The following is a 24,617-nucleotide window of genomic DNA, read 5'->3' as shown; positions in this document are numbered from 1 at the left end:
GTTTATCCTCCCGAACAGCGAGACCGGGACATACGGACTATAATTCCGATCTTTCAGCCCTGGTCCTGGGTTTTGGTGAGGAAGACCCTGAGACTGCTGGGCCTCATGGCCTCCTGCATCCTACTGATCAATCATGCCAGGTGGCATATGCAGGCTCTTCAGTGGGACCTGAAGTTCCAATGGAAGCAGCATCGGGGAAACCTGTCCGACTACGGCCAGATCTCGGAGGGTACTGCACAGGACTTGCAGTGGTGGCTCATGGACCAGCGTTGGGTCATCACCAGATCCCTCTCCCTCCCCCAACCGGAGCACACAGTGGTGATGGATGCGTCCCTCCTGGGATGGGGCGGCCACATGGGAGAGGCGGAGATTAGAGGCCTCTGGTCTCTGACGGAGTCCAAGCTCCATATCAACCTTTTGGAGCTTAGGGCGATCCTACTTGCACTGAAAGCATTCCTTCCCTCTGTCAAGGGGAGAGAAGTGCAGGTGTTCACGGACAACACCACCGCTATGTGGTACTGCAACAAGCAAGGCGGGGTGGGGTCGTGGACCCTATGTCAGGAGGCTCTGCGTCTCTGGACATGGCTGGAACGTCAAGGCATTTCCTTGGTGGTTCAACACTTGGCAGGTTCTCTGACCGCCAGGGCGGACGAACTCAGCCGCAAGTGCATGTTAGATTACGAATGGCGTCTTCTCTCGGACGTGGCGCAAGGTCTCTTTCATCATTGGGGAGAGCCTTGGTTAGATCTATTTGCCACCGAAGAGAATGCACAATGTCAGCAGTTCTGCGCGTTGGAGTTTCCAAGACGGCACTCGCTCAGAGACGCTTTTCGTCGTGAGTGGAGTTGCGGTCTGTTGTATGCCTTTCCACCCATACCGCTTTTACCCAGAGTGCTGAAGAAGATCAGACGTGACCGGGCCCAAGTCATTCTTGTGGCACCGGACTGGGCTCGAAGAGTTTGATATCCCGAGCTACTCAGTATGAGCGTGGATCCCCCAATCCGACTGCCTCTTCGGGAGGATCTCCTGTCGCAGCACCAGGGGACTGTCCTCCACCCGAACCTGTCCAGCCTCCACCTCCTTGCGTAGAGAATGAGCAGTGACAGTTGATTCCATTTGACTTGCCTCCTGAAGTCTGTAATTTCATTCTGGCAGCCAGGCGTCCCTCAACAAAAACTGTATCCGCCTGCCGGTGGAAAAAGTTTGTGGCATGGTGCATGGCGAAAGCTGTAGATCCCCTTTCTGCCCCTCTTTCTGAGGTCCTATTGTTCCTTCTCTCTTTGGCCCAGCAGGGCTCTGCTCTGGGCACTATCAAGGACTACCTTTCTGCTCTTTCAGCCTTTCGCAGGCTGCCTGATCAGCCCTCTCTTTTCAAGTCCCCTGTTGTCAGTAGATTTCTCAAAGGCATTACTCACCTTTTCCCTCCTATTCCTTTTGTGATGCCTCAGTGGGACTTGAACCTGGTTCTCACATACTTAATGTGTGCTCACTTTAAGCCTCTTCATAAATGTCCTTTGAGGTTACTAACTTTAAAAACTGCCTTCCTGGTGGCCATCACCTCCGCCAGGCGTGTTAGTGAGCTTCAGGCTCTTTCATGTAAACCTCCTTTCCTGGCGATTCATCCGGACAAGGTTGTGCTTAGACCACATCCCTCCTTTCAACCAGAAGTAGTCACTGCCTTTCATCTCGGGCAAACTGTTAGGCTGCCCACTTTCTTTCCTCATCCTTCAAGAGAGGAAGAGAGGCTCCACCGTCTGGACCCAAAACGTTTGCTTTCATTCCATCTCAGTCGCACACAGCAGTTCCGGGTGGATGACCAGCTCTTTGTTGGCTATGTGGGTGCCAAAAAAGGTTGGGCTGTGCACAAGCGGACTATATCCCGATGGGTTGTCTTGTGCATTAAAGCCTGTTACTCTCTGGCTAAAAAGGAACCTCAGGTTGGGCTGCGTGCCCATTCAACCAGGGCGACAGCAGCTACTACAACATTAGGACGCGGTGTCCCCCTGCAAAATATCTGTCAGGCAGCTACGTGGGCCTCGCTGCATACTTTCACTAATAAGTACCAAACTAAGTGCCAGTGCTGCACAAGGCTTTTGCCTAACCTTTTTCGTGTGTATTGATTGAAATAATCACATAATTGACTGCTTTTTCGGTCAGATTTAATCGAACGGAAGTAACTCAATTACATCACATTTTCATTTTTCAACATCTGATATTTCTTAATCCTAAACTGCACCGTGATTTCAACAATACCCTTATTTTACAATTTATATACAACAGTTTTGTAAGATTTTGACACCTTCTAAAAATGCAAAACTTGGCAAAAAACATTCAACTCTTCAACCTTCATACCCACTCGCACCCATTCATATTAATCATTATATACAAAACAAACTGAGTGAAAACGTGTCCAATGACACGTGTAGGCCATCCAGAAAAGTTTTTGTACTCTCGTTGTATACACTCTTTCTTTCTTTAGAAAAAAGTCTTTTTGACAATCGGTTGGCCTTAACTCGTAAGGTCTACGCGTTTCGGAACCCTTTTCTTGCTGGGATCCTCGTCAGGACCAATGTACTGCAATTTAAATGCAGTCTGTGCCTCGCAGGGGATGTGCTAAACGTCTACCTCTGTCTGCCAAGCCCAAACTTTCTGCTTTTAGTATGCGTCGAGGTGCAGAGTCTCTGAAGTCACGGTTCTGGTTACCTCCGACTCCTCGATGTAAGTAATGTTGACACCGCCCGTGTGTTTGAAAAATGGCTTCAAGGTTGCCAGTTGTATTCGTTACACTCAATGAAACGAAATTCCCGCGTCTCGGTGGAGTTCTTCCAGCAAGAAAAGGGTTCCGAAACGCGTAGACCTTACGAGTTAAGGCCAACCGATTGTCAAAAAGACTTTTTTCTAAAGAAAGAAAGAGTGTATACAACGAGAGTACAAAAACTTTTCTGGATGGCCTACACGTGTCATTGGACACGTTTTCACTCAGTTTGTTTTGTATATAATGATTAATATGAATGGGTGCGAGTGGGTATGAATGTTGAAGAGTTGAATGTTTTTTGCCAAGTTTTGCATTTTTAGAAGGTGTCAAAATCTTACAAAACTGTTGTATATAAATTGTAAAATAAGGGTATTGTTGAAATCACGGTGCAGTTTAGGATTAAGAAATATCAGATGTTGAGGAGGAGCCTAGCGCGCGACCAAGATGGCCGCGTAGGTGCGAGGCTCCCGGGGACCTCCGCGACCTCCTACGACTATCCTGAATTAATCCTGTCTTGGATGAGGGGAATGTGTTGGTGAGCCTGAGCTGAGGTGGCACCCGTTTCCCGTTGTCAAATCGGACCTCGGACACCGGAGTAAGCACCGTTTGAAGTCTGCGGCCTTCTCCTCGCCAGACCCCGGATTGGCGCTGAGGGGGGACCCAGTGACAAAGTGATCAACAGCGGCGGGCCAGGCCTGGCGAGTCGCGTACCCCGCACTTTCGCTTTCGCACCCCCTTGCCGTCTCTGCAGGGTTGGGTCGCGGGGCTCTTTGTGCTGGTGTGGTCTCGCTGGGAGACTCGGCCTGCCTGATGGCTGTGACCCATCCCGCTGATCTGGGGTGCCCCCCCCCGGAGCTTGTGGCCCTGATTGCTTGCCCTTCACGACGTGGCTGGTGCGACCGGTGGACTGGTGGCCATGGCCACGAAACAAGATGGAGATCGGGCGAAGACCAAATCGACCCGGCGTGGCACCACCCTTCAGGCCAATAGTATGGACCGCTACACCCTCCAGAAGGGATCTCCCGGCGGACCGCACAAATCCCCTGAGGGCCCTCCTGATGCCCCGGACCTCCCCACGGATCTGACTCTGCGGGATGTCATGGGCGCCATCGCCGAGATGAAGGCCTCGGTGGGCCAGCGGTTCGACACACTGGCACAGAAGATTGACTCGGTCCTCGTGGATGTTGGCCTGGTGAGGGCCGATCTTTCCAAGACCAATGACCGAGTTGATTCTTTGGCCCACACCGCATCGGGCCTTACCACTGAGGTGGCGGTACTACAGGCAGAGGTGCGCCGGCTTGGTCATGCGACCGCGCTTATGGATCGGCGCCTGGAGGACTCCGAGAGTCGGGCCCGGAGGAACAACATCCGCATCATTGGGGTGCTTGAGGGACGGGAGGAAGCGGCGGCGGACCTGTTTGTGGAGGACCTGATCGCTACCCATCTCCAGCCACGGGGACTGAGCAAATTCTTCGCTGTGGAGCGGGCCCACAGGGTTCCCGGGGGAAGGCCGAAGGTCGGAGCCCCTCCGCGGCCTCTCATTGCCCGGATCTTCAACTTTCGGGACAGAGACGCTATCCTGCAAGCATCCAGACTGCATGGGCCGGTTAAGCTTGACAATATGGAGGTAAATTTTTACCCCGATTTCACCCCAGCGGTCCAGAAGCAGAGACTGAGCTTCCAAGGCGTCAAGCGCCGTCTTCGGGACCTGAACCTTAAATACGCTATGCTCTTCCCGGCCAAGCTGCGAGTGGAGATAGAGGGTCGCACGCACTTTTTTGACCGTCCCGAAGCGGCCGGAGACTGGCTGGACACTCTGTCTGGGGATCGTGATCCGGGGGGCGGGGGGGGGTGGCGGGGGGGAGACGGCACTCTGGATCGGGATTGAGGGGGTAATATTGGACTTCGCTCTGGACAAAACTGATGCCACTCTCGATTAAGCGTCTGTTTGTATAATTTCCCCTCCTATGGAGGTTGTGTGGGGTCTACTGGGGGTTCTCCTTCCTCCTCTAAGGGGTTTAGCTAGTCTTTACTATATATATGGGGCGACAGGCACACTGCACGTTGGGGGGGCTGTTCGGGCTCATGCAGGGGTGCAGGGAGGGGGGAGTTTTGTTGGGATGGGTGGGCAGGGATGGGGGGGGTGTTGTTCATTTTTACCACACGGCAAAATTATCATTGTACTAGCTCCATAGTGCTCTCGGGGGGACAAACTGTGGCTTCTGTTTATGATGGGGGGTAGGGAATTAACTCTGTTGTCCTGGAACGTGAATGGACTGGGGGACAGGATAAAACGAGGGGTAGTCCTGCAGTTTTTGAAGCGAATTTCGCCCGATGTAGTTTTCCTGCAGGAGACACACCTCATTGGCAATTCCTTCTGCGCCATGAATCGGCGTGGCTATCGCTTGGTAGCCCACTCGGGCTTCACGTCTGGCTCAAGGGGTGTGGGCATCATGGTTAAGAACTCGCTCCCTTTGGAGATTGATGAGGTGCTCCATGACGACAGGGGACGTTACGCGGTCTTGGTGGGAAGGATGGAGGGCAAAGTGGTTGTATTTGTGTCAGTGTACGTCCCGCCGGGGCTGCAGTCGACTACCTTTGCGGACCTGGGGCGCCTCCTCCTTGGCCTTCCGGGGGGGATTCTGGTGGTGGGGGGGGGGTTTTAATGCGGTGGTTTCCGGTACTGTGGATCGTCACCCCCCTAGGGACCTCCCCCGGGCCCAAGCGTGGCTTCCTGGTCTATTGGACACTTTGGGGTTGGTGGACTGCTGGCGTTTAAAACATCCCACGCAGCTACAGTATACCTTCCATTCGGGGGCCCATGGTAGTCTCTCACGACTAGATTATGTCCTGGTCCCGGCGGCCTATGTTGGGAGGGTGGGAGAGGTGCGCCATTTGGCACGGGGTATCTCGGACCATTCCCCGCTCCTGTTACACCTAGATCTTTTTCCGAGGGGTGAGGGTAGGGTGGTCCCGATCAACCCCTGGTACCTGCGCGACCCCACCATTCGCGCTGAATTGATTAAATCCCTCCAGCGTTATTTTGACGAGAATGTGGGGTCCGTGCCCTCGGCTGTCTCACTGTGGGAGGCATTCAAGACAGTACTACGAGGAGAGGCCCTGTCCCTTATCTCCCACACCCGGGGGCGCGAGCGGGAGGAGGTGACCCGGGTGGAAGCTGAGATAGCCGAGTTGGAGGGTAATCTAGAATGTGGGGTGACGGATGCCGTATTACATGTTCTCCAACTCAAGCAAGCGGCCTATAGGGCCCTCGTCACGGAGGCGGCCAGGGGCCTCAGTAGAGAGCAACAGGGGAGACTGTATGATGTGGGTGATAAGGCTGGTAAATTGATTGCGTGGCTGGACAAAAAGGAGAGAGCGAGTCGTGTAGTCCCGCTAATTGAGACGACGGACGGTGTGTGTGTGACTGAGCCGGAAGAAATTGTCTCCTGCTTCGCGGATTATTTCCGTGGGGTCTATTCCCCGGTGTCTTCCCGCTCTGAAGAGGACTCCCGTGCCTTGCTCAGGGATATCGCACTGCCTTCCCTTTCGGAGGAGGACAGAGTGTCGTTGGACGCCCCTCCAACCTCCGACGAAATCGCCCTCGCCATACGCTCGGTCGCTTCCGGCAAGGCCATGGGTCCTAATGGTCTCCCCATCGAGTTGTACAAGTTGCGACCGGATACGCTAGCACCACATCTCCGATCGATGTTCCTGGAAGCCCACTCGGTGGGCTCCCTCCCGCTGGACCAGCGTCTGGCTACAATCGTGGTTATCCACAAGGAGGGGAGATCTCGGGACCGGGTTACATCCTATCGGCCCCCATTTCGCTACTAAACGCGGAGCCCAAAATTCTCTCCAAGGTCCTGGCCAATCGGCTGGTCGGCGTGGTGGGCGAACTGGTTCACCAGGATCAGTCCGGCTTTATTCCCCAGCGTAACACGGCCCTTAACTTGCGGCGTTTGCATGGGGTACTCGCACGTGTTCAGCACATACGTGAGCCGGCCATTTTGGCGTCCTTGGACGCCACTATGGCGTTTGACACGCTTGAGTGGCCATACATCTGGGCGATGCTTGCGAAGTTTGGCTTTGGCGCAGGCTTCATCAGTTGGGTCAAATTGCTGTATTCGGGCCCATTGGCGCAGGTGGTGGTGAACGGTAGAGTATCGGCTCCGTTTGAGTTGGGCCGGGGCACGCGACAGGGCTGCCCCTTATCGCCGCTCCTTTTTGCGCTTGCCTTGGAGCCCCTGGCGGAGTGGCTGCGGTGGGAGCCTTCCATCCGTGGTCTCCGTTGGACCCCCGAGTATGAGGACCGCGTATCCCTATACGCTGATGACATCCTTCTGTACCTAGCTTCCCCACGTAAATCACTGATAGTACTGGTTGATGTTTTACATTCATTTGGTCGTAACTCCGGTCTTGTCATCAACTGGGCTAAATCGTGCGTGTATGTTCTCTCTGGGGAGGCTCCTATTCTCCCGCGGGGCTGTCCGATCCAGATCGCCCCGCAGGGATTTCGGTACCTGGGTGTCTTCATTACTCTGGACCCGGAGGCCCGGTATGAACGGAACTTGCTTCCCCCCCTCCAGCGCCTGAAGGTAGACGTCGCACGCTGGCGGCGCCTGCCGCTTTCGCCGCTCGGCCGGGCGGCGTTGTTTAAGATGATGTCTCTGCCGCGTTTCCTGTACGCTTTGCAGAACACCATGGACCTCGTCCCAGCGCGCTACTTCCGTGAGGTGGAGAGTTTACAGCGCCGCCTGTTCTGGGACGGGAGGCCGCGTATCGCCCTGGCAAAGCTGACGCTCCCATGGTATGACGGAGGGATCGCCCTCCCAGATATCAAACGGTACTATTGGGCCTCCCAGCTGGCTGCGATTAATCACGGCCTGTACGGACCCGCCTTAAACCCGGCATATGAAATGGACAAGATGCTACTCCCGGGTGGGGACTATAATCGAGCGCTCTACTCCGACGCGCCCGACCGGCCCCACGCGTGTCATGGTGCGTGTGTGGCACGTGGCCAATGCGGCGATGGGATGGAAGGACCGTCTGACCCGGGCAACACCACTATACGCGTCCGAGCGGTTGGGCTCCCTGTGGACCTCGAAGGGCTTCGAGAAGTGGGACATGATAGGCATCAGTAAATTGGGGGATCTCTGGACGAGGGGAGGATTCAAGACGTTCGAGATGCTGCAGACGGAATTCCAGTTGCATGATAGGGAGTACTTTCGGTATTTGCAGATCCGTCATGCACTGGGCTCCGTCTTCCCGGACGTTGCATCCATCCCGGAGTATTCCCCCCTGGAGGATAGAGTGCTGGATGGACATGTTCCGGACAGCACGATCTCACTGATCTACAAAAAACTAATCAATGACCGCTCAGGATTGCTGACTGCCCTTCGCGAGGCTTGGGTTGCCGATGGACTGGAGCTGGACGACGAGGACTGGACTTCTGCGGTGGCCTCCCCGAAAGAGGTGGCCATACCGGCCCGCCTTCGCTTCGTCCAGCTCAAGATACTCCACAGAGTCTACATGACGGGGCCAAGGCTCCTGCGTATGGGCTATGCTGTGGACGGGTTGTGTAAGCGTGGGTGTGGTGCCTTGGGGACCTTTCTGCATATACTGTGGGAATGCCCGGAGGTGGAGCGATTCTGGCGTGGTGTGCATGAGGTCCTGCGTGTGGTTACGCATGTGGTGCTGCTACCCGAAGCGAGGAGATGCCTGTTGAATGTGTGGGAACCTGCTGACTACTCGGCGCCACAGACGTGGTGGGTGACTCTGGGATATATGGTGGCCAAGCGTGATATTGCTCAACTGTGGGGATCCCAGAGGTCCCCGACTGTCTCGGCCTGGAAGGAACATATGGACTGGTGCATGTTTCGGGAAAAGGTGGTGTATGTGGCGAGAGGTAAGCCTGGGACATGGGTGAAAGTATGGGGCCCCTGGAACGCCTACCGCGGGGGGATTGTGCTCCGCCGTTATTGCCCGATCGGTCGCCAGCCCCATCCCCCTAGCTGATCCCTCTTCCGTTGCTCCGGGCATTGAGTTTACCCAGCCCTAGTCCTGATTTCCTCCCCTTCTTGATACTCCCATGGACTGGTAGGGTCCCCCTTCTAGGGGAGCACATGCTGCTATTTCTGACTGTGGATTGCCTTGTGGGTTTGTTCTTTTGGTTGTTCTTTCAGTTTAAAATGAAACCGTATAGTGTGGTCCGGATGGGGTTGCTATCAACGCTACTAACTCCTGTGCTTCTTCCTCAGCCGCAATGCACGCTCTACAATGTGTATCATATGCTCCTTCTGTTTACTAGCGGCCGGCCGGAAGGTTGTAGGCCCATCTTTGTATATTTGTATGTGTTTTGTAATAAACGGTTTCAAAAAAAAAAGAAATATCAGATGTTGAAAAATGAAAATGTGATGTAATTGAGTTACTTCCGTTCGATTAAATCTGACCGAAAAAGCAGTCAATTATGTGATTGTTTCAATCAATACTCACGAAAAAGGTTAGGCAAAAGCCTTGTGCAGCACTGGCACTTAGTTTGGTACTTATTAGTCGACTTGGCCTTGCTGCCATCAAGTCAAAACCCAGAACTGTTCTTCCAGCATACTTTCACTAAGCACTATTTCCTTGACAGTCAAGTCTGGAGAGACGGCTTCTTTTGGCCGGTCGGTTCTCCGTGACTTTCTGGTGTGATTTAATTTCGCAGACCCTCCTCCGGGGTTGGTATTGCTTGATTATGTATTCTAAGATAAGTAATCTATCACTAACGTGTCTCTTTCAGATGCACACATTACTTACTTGTGTAACAATATATCTGTATGAGACATTAGTTAGTGATAGATTCCTTACCGCCCGCCCATCCTCCCCGTTCTGCGAATTGTTCTCTAGGGTTCAGGTCATCCCTTTCAGCGCCCTAGTTCTACTGCACCAGTAGTCGGTCTCTGGCATGGCTCTGCTTTCCTGGCGCAGAATAGTAGTGTACAGATCTGACGTCAGCGCACTTGGGCACGTCTAAGTAGCTCCGACGACGTCATCTCGGCGACTACGACACCAGCGACCTACACGGAGCCGCACAACTACACCTACCGACGTGCAAGGGTACTGCTGACGAAAACTTTCCGGATCCAGTCTGGGGATATTCTAAGGTAAGGAATCTATCACTAACTAATGTCTCTTACAGATATATCGTTACACAAGTAAGTAACTTGTGCTACGGACCCATAAAGGTAGGTATTTCGACCCTTAGTTATGCGGACATACTGTTCCTGCCAAGGGGAACCTCCTATAGTCACACATTCATCAAGAAAAGGTTCCCTCCTCTCAAACATCCTTTGCTCTCTGTCAGGATCTCACCGGCTGTGTCTTAATTATATCTGATAGATAAGGTAGCCCCAGCTCCACATGGCATACATAGGTGGAACATCCCCTCAGAACAGCCTACAATCATGATAGCCCCATACACCAGCTCCATAGATAGCAGTTGTTACACACTTAGCCTTATATAGGACAAGTAAAAATGGATCTCATATTCCACACCGAAAGACCCGAAACAGGGAACTCCATCCTCAGATCGCAACTCAATATCTCCAAAATGACTAACAAGTCCCATAGCTGCAAACTGACTTTCTCAGCCCCTAACCACACTTGCCGAAATGGGAACACCACTGCGACCATCTACTCCAATGGCACAGTCCTGATACAAGCCAACAATGACAACCTGGAAATCTTTGATGCTCTCTTCCCATCCCTTATTACTTCCCCCTCCCATGCACTCCTCCCCTGCCCACCCATCCTCCTCTCCTTGAAGAACCCGACCCGCCAACTGAACTCACCCACCATTCTGGTGCACCCTAGTAATAACACCTTCCTCCCGCCGCGAAACACCACCTCCAACACTAACAGAGAGAACAAAACCTCTCTACCCCCCTCCGACAACCACCCTCTCCCGACCCCCGCCCTCCTTCCCTCCCAACCCACTTCGAACAACCTCAACACACAGTACGGGACTCCCAACCCCCTCCCCAGTCCCTCATGCAATTTAACATCTATGCCCCAACATGGCCCCTGCCTTTCCGCACCACTGACCCCGCCTAGATCCCACACAGATGCCTCACCCACAAAAGGGCAACTTAACAACTTTAGGCTCTTCTCCCCCAGGTTTAACTCTCCCGCACAGAACACCCACACCGACATGGGCATCGTCTCACCCTGCTTGAAAGCCAAATAACCATCATAATCCAGGGTCTTAGTGAAATCCTTACCAACCTCGCCTCACCCCTAAAGCCACACCATTACCCTTCCTTCCTCTCTCTCGCTCAACAGAGGCTTCCCAGTGCTCCCCATCCGAAAGGGATCTCTACTCCCCTTTCTCATCAGACACAGAGACCGAAAAGAACTGGAGATGACACTCCTACGAGTGAAGCGGCAGCTCTCGCTTCCTCATACGACAATCTTATTACTGCCACCCTCCAATCCAAAATACAGGTGATCACCGGACTGGGAAGAGAACAGGCCCCTCCGAAATACCCTAGACCCCGGCCACACTCCCTATCACCCCCACAGTCCCCCGAACGATAAAACACACAACAGAGACGTCCCACACAAACTGCATGCTCATAAACTGCAGTTCAGCCACCAAGCATGCCACAGAGCTAGCGGAATCCATCCTCACCCACGGCATAGACATAGCATTCATCACTGAGACATGGCTAAATGACTCCTCGTTTCCACTCATGGATACTCTTGTCCTCCCTGGCTTTGTTATCACTAACAAAGATAGAAAAGATCAAAGAGGTGGGGGCATAGCCATCATCCACAAAAACAATATTTCCGTGATGGAAATAGACTCCTACACCTACAACACCTTTGAGTGCCTAACCGCCAACATCAACACTAGCAACAATAAAACACTCGCCTGCCACCTCATTTACCACCCCCCAGGCAACACCACCACATTCACTGAACACCTGTCCGACCTGATTGCCCACTGCTCTCTCCGAGATATGAACAACCTTATTCTGGGCGACCTCAATCTTCACGGGAATGAAGAAAACAACTTGCTAATCCAGAACCTGAATGAGCTGCTTCACGGCAACAACCTTACCCAACACTGTATAGAAGAAACCCACAACAAAGGAGCAATCCTAGATGCCATTATCGCCCAGCACGACACTGTCACAATAGACCGCACCCTGCCAGTGGACTGGTCCGAACACCACTTAATCCTTTTCCACCTCACTCAGCCCATCACACCTAAACCCCCCACCCAAGACCCTCTGAAATGGACTAGAAACTTCACCCAGATTAACATGACTGAACTACTCACTGCCTCCACGGACGATCTAGCCACAACAGAACTCACCGCTCCCTACAACACAAACATGACATCCATTCTAGATCAAGTAGCCCCCTGAAACTAAAAAAAAAACAGGGACATACCATCCAGATCTTGGTTCAACACGGACATTAACTACGAAAGAAGACAACTAAGAGCTACAGAAAGACTATGGAGGAGCAACCCCTCCTCGAGCCTACTCGAACAACTCAAAGCAGCCCGAAGGAAATACAAAAAACACATCAGCAGCGAAAAATCCACCTTCTTCTGCGCCGCCCTGGACAATGCAAAAAACAGGCTCAAAGAACTGTTCAAAATCATCAGGCAACAAACCTCCAAATCCCCAGAACCCTCCCTACAGGCCTCCAAAGACTTGTGTGAAAAGTTCGCCAACTTCTTTGAAGAAAAAATCACCAAGATTGTGTTCTCACTGGACATCAACGTCAACCGCGTTTGCAAAAACCTGCCTCCAGTGACAGTAGATAGCTCGCCCAAGCACCCCACAAAAACCTGGAAGTCTTTCAACCCCATCCCAGAAACTAAAATCCTCAAACTGATCTTCACCTTCAAACCAGCCTCTCATGTCCTTGACCCGATTCCCACCGAACTGACCAAAAAACTGAAACTCTCCATAGCCCCGTTCTGGTGCAAGATCATTAACAGCTCCCTGAGAACCGACATCATACCTGAATGCCTCAAAGTGGGCCAAGTCACGCCACTACTAAAAAAAACAGGCCTTGACTCCAAGGAACTGAATAACTTCAGACCCGTCTCCAATCTCCCCCTCCTATCCAAAATCCTTGAAAAATGCGTCCTCCAACAACTGACTCAGCAAATGGATAACATCAACCTTCTTGACCCCCGCCAATTGGGTTTCAGAAAAGGCTACAGCACCGAGACCGCGATCCTTAACATCACAGACGACATCCACAAATCCCTCGATACCGACCAATGCTGCCTCCTAATTCTCCTAGACCTATCGACAGTCTTTGACACGGTTGACCACCAACTTCTCATCAAGGCTCTACAAGAAAGGGTAGTAGCTGATGATGTGCTCCTACGCTGGTTCTCCTCCTTCTTACACAGCCGCTCACAAAGGATAAAAAAAAAAAAAACTTTACCTCCGACCTACACCCTGTCAAACGGGGCGTCCCCCAAGGTTCAGTGCTCTTACCTCAACAGTTCAACATATACATGGAACCCCTCACCACCCTACTCAAAAATGCTAACATCCCTTTCCACCCCTATGCAGATGACACCCAAATCTATCTTGAAACCTCTTCCATTTATGACATTCACAGACTAAATGTCACTCTAAAAGAAATCACTGGTACAACAAAATCTCTCCTAGCTCCCCTCAAAACTACTCTCAACGCAGCAGCTAGAATGGTCACTGGAATCGGGAAATACGATCACATCTCACCAGCCCTCAGAGAACTAAAATGGCTCCCAATTGAAATGCGTGCCAGTTACAGAACTGCTTGCCTCACACATAAAGCCCTGCACACAGGAAAACCTGAGTATTTGGCTGCCAAACTCAAGAAGGCTGGTCAGACAAGGAACCTCAGGAGCTCCAGCACCCTACTACTCATCCCCATGAAAACATGCAAACAAAAATCTGCAGCACGGTCCTTCGCCGGAAACGCGCCCAAAATCTGGAACACCATCCCAGTCGGTATCAGAACTATCTCATCTTTCACAAAATTAAAAAAACAACGTAAAGTCCTTTACCTCAACTCCTCCCTTCCGAATGGATAGCCGCCATCAAAACTCTATTCCCTGCTCGTCGTCTCTTCCTGCCATTGTAGCTCTAAGACTTACCTCCTCCCTGCTATTCGACCCCGAACTGCTCCTCCACCCCCCCTTAATTGGTTCAAACCCAAGACTATGTGCACTCTATGAGGTTATCTGAGGACTCCCGTGCTACCTCAATGCTGATCAGCACACTTGGTCTGCCGAATGTATATGTAGAATACTGCTTTTTGTATGAATCTTGCTCAAAAGCTGTTGTGAAGCGCTCCGATACCCTCGGGTCAGGCTAGCGCTATATAAAACTCCTTAATAAGTAAATATATGTTCATTAGATCTACACTTTTTTTGCTCAGCTTCCTTTAAAAATTAGCCTAGGCTGCCATAACTGTCACAAACAACATTTTTTTTTTATTTGATTGCCTGGCTTCACAAGCCATTCTGGTCAAACAAGGTACCCAGGTATGAAAATGTATTGGTGAAGTCAATCTTCTCATTGTCTACGAGAATATCCCTGCACTTTAAGTTCCCTCTCCCGCATTCCACTATGAAGGTCTTCAATTTATTTACTTGCAGCCCCAAGATCTGCATGTAAGTAGTGAAACTTGTTAATAGACATTGGAGCCCCAGCTGAGCGCATGCCATCAGCACTGCATCATCAGCAATTTGTGGTAGATCCCGGCACTGATCAGACAATGTCTGGCCCAAACTGATAATGTATAATGTAAAAACAAAGGGTGCCAAAACGCATCCCTGTCTAACCCCCCTCTCTCTCTCTCTGCTGAATGATGTGTTGCACTCACCCTTAACCCCATATCTGACCCATGCTTTGATGCGAGTATGTAATTGCCTCAGGAAATCTAATAGCGGTGGCTCAACACCTCAGACATTATAATCCATGATTTATCGTGCTTCACACAATCAAAGACTGATGATAAGTCAACAAATGCCAAAAACAGTCTCCCCTGTTTGGCCAGCATGTGGTTCCCTATTAATAAGTTCAAATTAAGTCCCTGCTCCACTGTACCAAGACCTGGTTGAAAGCCAAATTGCAGCTCAGATGAGATTTCATTGGCTTCGGTCCAGTCCTGAAGCTTATTTAGTACAATGCGTCCTGCCACCTTGACCAAGTAATGAGATTGGCTGGTAACATGTGCCACCATCTGAAAAACTGCAAACTATTTATCAGTGATTAATAAATATTGTACAACTGCCAGGGTCTTGTAAGAAAGATTATGCCCTTGTGCCATATGAACAAGTACAATGTGTTGGCGCCTATTGCAAAGAGCTAGAAGTGCATAAACAGAATGGAAACGTGCATAAATCATGTAAATTGAAGAAACAGTGGAATATTAAACCTTAGGAGGGGTTATCAGAGGAGTCATCAAGTTTTCTTGATTGGATTCTCTAGGCTCAGAATAGGTATATGGAAGTGGCACAAACAAGTTGTTCAGTAGTGTCACACCTCATGAGTCTATCAGCCTCCCAAAAAAGAGTTATGCGTAATAGTCTACAGATAGGGGCAATCCACCTTTTTCTTTGGGTCAGTGTACTGGACAAGAAAAGATTAAGTGATACTCTGACTCCGAAAGCGTCGGGCAGAAGGGAGTGTCAACAGAGAAGCTAGATGCCTTGTCCCATTTTGATGTGAATGATTTAAGCAGAAGATTTCTGATCTAAACCTAATATATAAGTTTGTAGCATGACTAGGACAGATCCTATCTAAGTAGGGCTCAAAGGTGGGGATACATTTATGCTGGCGATATTTGCAGTTAGACCCTCCTCCTTTTGGTCATTCCAGAGTTTAACTAACCTGTACTCTCAAAAGCTTTTCTTCACTCTATTCACTGTGTTTTTGTGCATTACCGATGGAATATACCAAATTTGTTCCATTTTAATGGAAGTGCATAGAAAGTTAATCTTACTAAGCCATTGGGTACTTCTTTCTAGCTCAATAAGTTCAACCAAGGCGTCAAGATAAAGGGCTAATTCCGGTGTTGTCTAGATTTGTATCCAAAACTTCAACATCTTTAAGGATACTACAGAGTCTACCTTACTCGGTGCTATATCAAAGCGAAATGGGGACCAAAGGGTAGCTTGGGAGCAGATCAAACATAGGTCGGATAAATTTGTTCTGCGCAAGCATCAACATTATCCCATCGCTCTGCACCATAACTGGGCCCAGCAAATGCAGTCAAATGTGAACAAACTGTAGAGATAGATATTCAGTTATATATACAATCATTTATTCCACTCACCACCTGGAGGCTATTGGATGGCTTTGGCAACAGGCTGAATCCAGAGAGTCTAGGATGGAAGGAGCTGAATGTTGAAGAGTGAGAGGTAAGCAACAGCAGTATAATGATTCCTGCCTAGCAAAGCTACTCGCAGGAACATGAGAAAATAACAAAGTTGCAAATGGGAAGGGAGCTGGGTGCGAACTGGGGAAAGTAAGCTTGCCAACAGTTGCCAAGTGACTACTGCTTGCGAATAAAACTTTTCAATACTGCTCTGCGTAGTGTGACCCTGAAGGGCACTTAGTTACAACTTTGCCTTGGTGTGACCCTTACCCCTATACCAGAACTCTCCACCATCTTGGAGTTGTTAGAATGCCAGTATTTACATTCATCACTCCACAACCTCCATATCCTTAAAAGCCACGGGCACCATGTCACCCTTTGGTGGCTGAATCTCCTGTGGATCCACAACCCTGAGACCTGTTCTTGAGTAAATCTTGACAAAAATCCAGAAACTCACTGAAATGAGCATTACGTTTGGTGTCTGAAATTTTGCTTGTCTGGCAGGTGCACGAGGCATGCGTAATGGATAGCGTAGCTAACCATAAGTTGCTAATTATACTGGTTTTCCATTTTTTATTTGTAACCATAAATGTAGTTTAACTTTGTTTTTTAAGTGTATTGCTGAAGTTTGTTTAAACATATATTTATCATGAAAAGTAAAGTGACTTGTTTAAACATATATTTATCATGAAAAGTAAAGTGACATGTATGTGCACCTATATACTAAAATGATACACAAGGCAGCCTGCCTAAATAGATTGCAAAACACACAAGAGTGAGGATTCTTCAGTAAAATGTAGTGTAATAGGGCATACAAAATGTGAGCTTTTGATGCTTAAATGATCAATATTTGTTACGTACTTCAATAGTTCTTTAATTAGCAACATCAAAAGGATAATATGCTCAGTTATCACTGCTGGGAATCAAACCTTGTGATCAGCAGACTTGACCCAGAACTGTGTTGCGAATGCTTAGCCCATTCATTTTTATAATTTTTCCTTTCAGAGGGTAAGCATAAGATAAATGTAAAAAAAATGTAAAAGAAAAGATATTAGAACACAGAGCAGAAATATTCACTGTGAGCCACATTTCGTGTTTAATGGTGCAAAGTCTTGTACATAAAATGTACATTTTTATAGCCAAAATTGAAGGTGGCCTCTACGTTGAACATGAATGCCTGTGAAGGAATGCATAGCAAAAACATATAAACCATCAGTCGCTTCTTCTGCTATTAAATAAATAAATATGTATTTTTAGGTACGGAGATATGAGAAAACAGATTGGCTTTAAGATCAGAGATATGTGGTTTAATCTAGGTGAGTAATATAAAAAGTTCACTTGTGATTGCATTGCATGTACAACACATTGTCATTTCTTGGGCATGACCTTGGAATGTTTATTCTGGGAGTGGGAGTGCCATAGTTTTGTAGAAAGCCGTGGCGGTTCCTCCATAGGAGCAGAGGAGTGTCACACCCCTCTCCACCCAAAACAAACACACACACTCCAGCAGAAAGAGTGGAAAATAAAATGGTAATACACTATTTTATTACCATTTCATTTTTAACTCTTCCGAACGGAGTGTGGGGGCAGGGCTAACGCATCATTGCTGTCAAGTGGAGTGGCCCCTTCATTGTGAATTGCGTATTTAGGTTTGGCCGGCTATCTTGCTACGGCCAAACCGACAAGCACAATTCAGACTCTTCAGCCCAGCTGTCTTAGACAGCTGAGTTCGAGAGCAGGCACAGATGTCGCCTTGCGCTCGGAGGAGGCTGGAACCAAGGGCCAGAGAGCATCAAGGTGGTGCTGCAGGAGAAGGTAAGCAAAACTTATTTTTCTTTCTTGTAATTTTTTGTGTAATGTCATTATGTATGTATGTATATTTCTTTTAATGTTTTTTGCGCCCTACTGTTTTTTTAAGTCACCAACCGCCACTGGTAGAAAGAAACAATCTTGCCCATTCATTACCTAAAGCTAGCAATAGCAAAGCTAATAGATTTAGTTAAGCGATATTCAAAAAATACTAAATCATGGTTACTCCATTTACCTACGTAAAATATGGATAGCCATTGAAACGGTTGTGGTATGTTAGATTATAGTAATGTATGGTATGCCATGTTATGGTATGCTGTTATAGTACAATGTGGTATGCTATGTTGGCAGCCTTTGACACTGAGGGAATAAAGAAGAATAAATGGCATGTCGCAAGTGCAATGTTACCTTCAAAAGAGCCCGATTTTCATTTGTGTGTTGTTGCATGTGAGAGAAGCTGGATTTTTTACACACCTATTCTGTGGCTTCATTCAGCGTGCCTAAAATATGTTTATGTATTTTCATGTTAATTACCAGTACCTCCACTTGAGTATCTTTCAATTGAAACATCAACTCTATCAACGAAGAATGATGTAGACTCCTCTCGCTCTTGTTTCAGGCCCTCACAAAATCAAGTTCATCCCTGCCATGGTTGGTCCCATTCTGGAGGTCACCCTGGTTCCTGAAACTGAGCTGCGTAAAGCCACCATTCCCATCTTCTTCGACATGATGCAGTACGAGTTTAACTTCAGCGGCAGCCACAACTTCCATATGGTGAGGACTGGTAAATCCTGAAATGGTTAACTGGAAAGGCAGTGTTGATCCAGAGAAGAGTTCAATGCCAGAAAGCTAGATAGTGGAAAACGGAGAAAGCAGCAGCTAAAGCTATATTCTTTTCTCTGAGGACCTCTCAATGATAGGGAGATGTTCTTTTAATTTGTATAGATGAAAATAGGGAAAAGGTACACTTCTAAAGATTAAAGGTAATTTAGTGAGTGTTTAGAACTTAAATAGAGTACAGTGAAGTGTATGGGTGGGTTTAAGAGCTAAATGAAGTCATCTAACATAAAAAGCACAGTATTGTGGACCTCTAGCTTTACCTTCCCTTCTCGGGTCCTGCTTTGAGTGGGGCAAGTATGGCTTGTGGTTGCATAGTCAGAAGTTGCTAGCAAACTACAAAACTGTGGGCCTGATTCACAAAGGGTCTCCGCACTCGAGGTGGAGGCCCCACCATCATGGGAAATCTAACTCTGGGCAGAATATCCCACCCCAACTGCGGAGACTCCCCCTCAACTGTCAGGCCTCTACCACGAGTGCGGAGGGCCTTTGTAAATCAGGCCCTTTGTGAGGTAAGGCATATCAAGATGCTGTTCTACCCCAGTTACTCAACTGCAAATTATCAGTGCTTGAAGACGGTTTCCCAGATTATCGGCATAATGATTAGCCAAAGTTCCTAAGTCTTTCTTATATTGCATAATTAATTCCTCTGTCCATAGACTTTCAGCCAGCCCTTGTCTACGCAAGTTACTGTTTTGTATTGCTGTAGAGTGCTTTCAGGTGGCTGAGTGTGAGACAACTATATTGCTGTACATGAATGGTAAGCTGTGTACATGGTGGGAAGAGTTTGGTATGGAAAGAGTGTTGATGTCAGACATGAGGGTTGGGTAATCTGCTAACATTTATATATTGCTTTGCTAACTCTTCTCAAACTACTACACTACTGATTAGAGGCAAAACAATCTACTAAGTGACATACTCTTGTGTCCTAACATCCTAGCGTTAGATCATAGTAACAACTAAAATAAGGATACTATTTCAAATACTCATTGGAGAGACAACACACTGAATTGTAGGATTTATCAACTCCTGGGGTGGTTTCCATGATGGAGACATCATAGAGAGTGAGTGCAGAGCTTGAGTTGTGTATGCCACTCGGAGCCCTGAGGTTAGAATACACCTTTTTCGGGTTGGTAGTCACCTATAAATTCATATTGTGTACTCCAAGCGATTCCCCCCTGCTGAACCAACCATCATAAACCAGCTATGAAGAGTCTATGAAGCTGGATCTGTCCAATTCCTCAAATATAAAGGGCTCCATTTGTCCTTTCCTATCACTCATTTACGTATAAATACATGCATAATAGTAAAAAGCAGATGTTTTACCCACTTCGTCAGGGAAATTTCAATACTACCCCCCTTTCATCAAGCTCGCTTTTCCCCTTCCCATGTATCCGTATAATTTGTGTAGTCCCCTCTGGATTTGTCCTTCTTTTCATCTCTAAGCATGTAACTCTGTGTTTCCTTGCTGAAGTGAGGTGGAACACGGATCAGTAGTTCTTGTAAAAAATATTCGTACTACAGAGTAAGGCAGAGACCTGCTCTTTCCTGTTGGCATGTTTAAATCTGAGGCTGAGGCGGAGGCAGGTGAGCCAGCAGGAGACCATGACACAGTACCCACCATTTGTGAGAAAGTGCCATCTTTCTTGTATGGTATGCCCCCACTTTTTGCTGAATTTCTGAATGTACTTTGAATGAGTGTGCCCTGGACACCTGCAAATCAGGTGCCCAGGGCCTATGTTCCTTCCCTAAAACACAAATTGGCAAACCCTGGCCACATGTCAGCCCCTGGTAAATGGTACCCTAGGTACCCAGGGCCTTGTGACCAGGGAAGGCCTCTAAGGGCTGCAGCACTCATTGTGCCACCCTTAGAGGCCCTGTACCCTTACACACACACACTGCCCTTGCAGGCTGAGTGTCTGGGTACAAGACAAAACAAAGAGTCGACATGGCACACATCCCTGTGTGCCATGCCCACCACCTACACTGCCATGGCATACATCAGCCACCCCTCTAGCTGGGTGCCCTATGCCAATGGCGTGGGCACAGGAGCAGGAGCCCTGTGCCCCTACAGTACCCAAGTCCATTCCTGGGCACTGTGTGCAGTGCTGCCATTTAAGAGTATATGGTGCTGGGAGCTCGTCAAACACGAACTCCACAGCACCATAATGGCAACACTGAAGACTGAGAAGTTTGGTATCAAACTTCTCCGCACATTAAACCCACACTGATGCCAGTGTGGGATTTAATGTACCAAGCACCCCAGAGGGCATCTTAGAGATGCCCCCTGAAACCTAACCTACAATCCACGTCTGTTCTGAGGCTGCCTAGGCTGCCACACAGCAGACATGTTGCTGGACCCCTGGGTAGGAGAGCCCCTGCTCTCCTGGGTCTGCAACAATGCACATCCTGGGCGTGGTGCTAAATCTCCTCCCCCAGGATGGGCAGGGGGAAGCTTCAAAGGCATGCCGCCTCTGTGAGCTTCCCCAGGCCACTGCAACCCCCCACTCTGACGGGAAGCTTGGCCAGAAACCCCAAATAAGGACAGGGGATGTGCCAGCCTGCCAACCCCACCCCTCAGGTGGGGGAGGCGAGGTGAAGCACATCTCCGGGCTCTCGCCATCTTGAAGATGGGAAGCCCTGCCCAATCAGGACTAGGCTACTGCCCCCCTCCCACAGGAGAGAGGCAGGATAGGGGGTGTACCCACTCCAGGACAGGAACCCATTGGTCCCTGCCCTTCACCTACCTGTAACGCCCCTAAATCTAGTAAGTGACCAGGAGCCCAGCTCCCACAGCCGCGTGGCCTGCTAGTCAGCAGCCACCAACCAAGGCCCCCCTACCTCTCATAGGATAACATTGGGCCTAACTCTCTCTGCACCCGGCCGCCCTTTTGCCGCTGAGGAAGAACCAACTGTACCTACCTGACCCTGGGATACCCCTGAGTCTATGCCCAGAACCTTAACTCTGCCAGTCGAGTACTTACCTTTAAACCGATAACTTAATTTTCTCCATAGGCTAACATTGACTGAAATTCCTGAAATTTCTTCTAAGTGTGGACTTTTCAAAACTTAAAATATTCACCAAAAATCAGCCGAGTAACGAAAACAAAAATACTCACCTGCTCTTAGGTGAGCTCCCAGTGCTGGATCTTGGTGCCCAGCACTGACTCTGAAAAATACTTACAACTGTACTTACCAGTAACCCAATTTTCTTCCTTAGGAAATCATTGACTGTTTTTCTGTGAAATTTCTTCGAAGTGTCAATTTCTGCAATCTTTAAATATTCTTTAAAAATCGTATAATATCTGAAAACGCAATTACTTACCTGTTTTGGATAAAGGTCCCAGTACTGAGTCTAGGCACCCAGTACTGGATTACAAAAGTAACGAGAACATACTATACATGCAACTTGAATTTTCTGCCATAGGGAATCAGTGACTGTTTTCTATGAAATATTTTCTAAGTGTCAACTTTTAAAATAGCAAAATATTGTCTAAAAATCATCACAGTAATTAAGTCGACTTTTATCACTTGATTCTAAGTACTGACCCAGGACTGAATCTAGGATCCAGTCCTGGAATTCCAAAAGTAATCCTAAAAGTAATCTGTGGCAAATAACTTGAAACTTCCATTGAACTCAATGCATTATTGTGTTTAGAATTGTGTTGCCTACTGCAACCACTTGTAATTTTCTACAAAAGTCAATTGCATATTGCAAAAGTATTTATATAAAGCATCTCATTCTGAGAAAGTATATTTTAATGCCTATTGTTGGTTCTAAAATAAAACAAGCATATCTTTTTTATATTCAAACCATTGCCCTAGAGTTCAGTTATTGAGTGTGTGAGACCATTTGCTGGCTGAGTGTGTGCAACAAATGCTTTACACTGTCCTCTGATACTGCCTTACTGCTCGACCAAGCTACCACTTTAGAGAGTAAGGTTATATCTAACTTTAGCCTCTGTCAAACCTCTGGGGACTGTGGACTCTGTACACTCTGTACCTATTTGGGAACAGTATATACAAAGCCACTTTCTCACACCAGTCCATCATTTCAAATATATGTGGATAGTCTAAAGAGACTAAGGAAGATGAGATGTGCAGGATAAGCACCAACCATTCATCTACTTCCCTAGGTTGTGTAGCACTGCAGGGTAACTCAAGGTGGCGGACAATCCGATGTTTCTCTGTACTGACCTACCCTAGCATCGCAGCAGTGAACAGTCAACTGGCATCATCACTTCTGTGACATCACCACAAATAATTCAGTGATAGAATAGTTTATACCTGTTCAGAGCTCTCCCTTGTAAAGTCATCTACAACTGATGCTACCTTGCCATTTGCAACATTAATGAAGACGTTTAAAAGATCCATGTTGTGCTATTCAAATTTCTGAATCCATTTTTCTTTTTTACAATTTCAGATCAGTGTTTAGACTGCTATAGCCATGGCAAATAATGTGCAGTTTTAAGTCCTTCTTTTCTTACAATTCTTAGGTCATTGACACTTTATTAGATTCCATTTTCACAGTGGCTTTGTTTTGTCAGACCAACAGTCTTTGTTTAGGATTGATTCATACACACTTTCAGTATCCTTAGAGATTTGTTTAGTACTTTTGCATGATTTGCTGTTTGACAAAATTGCCCAAGTGTTCAATTTTCTCTTTATTTTGTCTTTTAGTTTGAAAATGAACTAATTACTAAGCTGGACCAGGAAGTAGAAGGTGGTCGTGGGGATGAACAATATAAAGTATTGTTAGAGAAGCTGTGAGTAAGCAGAAGCATCCATTAATCTCTTTCTTCTGCAGAACTATGTTTACTGATAGTGTTTGCTGATTGGTTCTTTGCCCTCCTGAACGTCCATTATCATTAATTGATGTATGAACCTAGGAGTATAACATATGGCTTTAGGGAGATGCAATTCCCATACCAGTTGGTAATGGGCATTCATCCCTTTATTGCTGTCACATGTTATTGCACCATTCTGCTGCATTTATCTTTTGTAAATGTTGCTATTTTAGTTTTCCTTTATTTGAAATGTTCACTACTCACCAACCATTTCACTGATCCATTTGTTTGGATTGCAAAACAAGACTTATTGGTTCACTGTTCAAACCCTGAAACCCGAAAGTTGAACACAAATAAAGACACTTGGTCTCAACACTTGATGGTGTTTGGTGCCCGGCTTACTAATGTGGACAAACGTGCACCTAGTAGGCATATCATTTTTCTCACCTCAACTGATTACCAAGCACTGAAAAACAGATTAACCTCAAGTATTAAGTACCTCTAAGAAATTGATATTTATTGAAGTGTCACTAACTGGGCTTAGATAAATCACTGATAAACTCACAAAGCAGCAGCAATCACAGCTGTGTGTCAGCTGGCTTTTAAGAAAACCCCAGCAGATCTGTATGGCTCAATGAAGTCCTTTGTTCTGGGATGTTAGTGGTTGAAATCAGACTAAAATGCTTCCCAAAATCCTATGCTGCACTCCGCTGTAGTGCATTAAAGTTTCTATTCTGCACAAAGCAATTTCAGTTCCTAGCTAACCACATAAGTTCAGATTCCCCCACTGAGCTGTATGTAGTCCAAGCACTGTGGTGCTGCCTGGTGACTCACCAGCGACTAAACTATAGATTCATTTCCTACTGGGATCCATATAATATGATTTGTCCCCAGAAAAGGCTTATTGTGAATGCCAGTTTATGAATGGGATTCCATCAAAATGCGTACCCTGGTTCATACTGGGCAGACACGCTACTAAATATTACCTCAGTGTCTGAAACTGAAGAAAAACATTAGCCTGACGGCCAATGTTTTCTATGGTTGTG

At 47.9% G+C, this 24,617-nt stretch overlaps 1 protein-coding gene across 1 annotated transcript in view; it reads left to right on the top strand.

Moving 5' to 3' along the window:
• DOCK5 (dedicator of cytokinesis 5) overlaps positions 1-24,617 on the top strand; it is a 923,455-nt gene that overhangs the window by 622,289 nt on the left and 276,549 nt on the right. The window contains exons 32-34 of the mRNA XM_085632878.1: positions 17,396-17,454; positions 18,567-18,721; positions 23,465-23,550. Coding sequence (XP_085489004.1) covers positions 17,396-17,454; positions 18,567-18,721; positions 23,465-23,550 — 300 coding nt within the window. The remainder of the gene's footprint in view (positions 1-17,395; positions 17,455-18,566; positions 18,722-23,464; positions 23,551-24,617) is intronic.

The sequence above is a fragment of the Triturus cristatus genome, chromosome 11, assembly GCF_964204655.1.
Source record: "Triturus cristatus chromosome 11, aTriCri1.1, whole genome shotgun sequence".
NCBI classification, from domain to species: Eukaryota; Metazoa; Chordata; class Amphibia; order Caudata; family Salamandridae; genus Triturus; species Triturus cristatus.
Note: the sequence above shows the minus strand (reverse complement) of the source record. Positions and strands in the feature narration are given on the sequence as shown.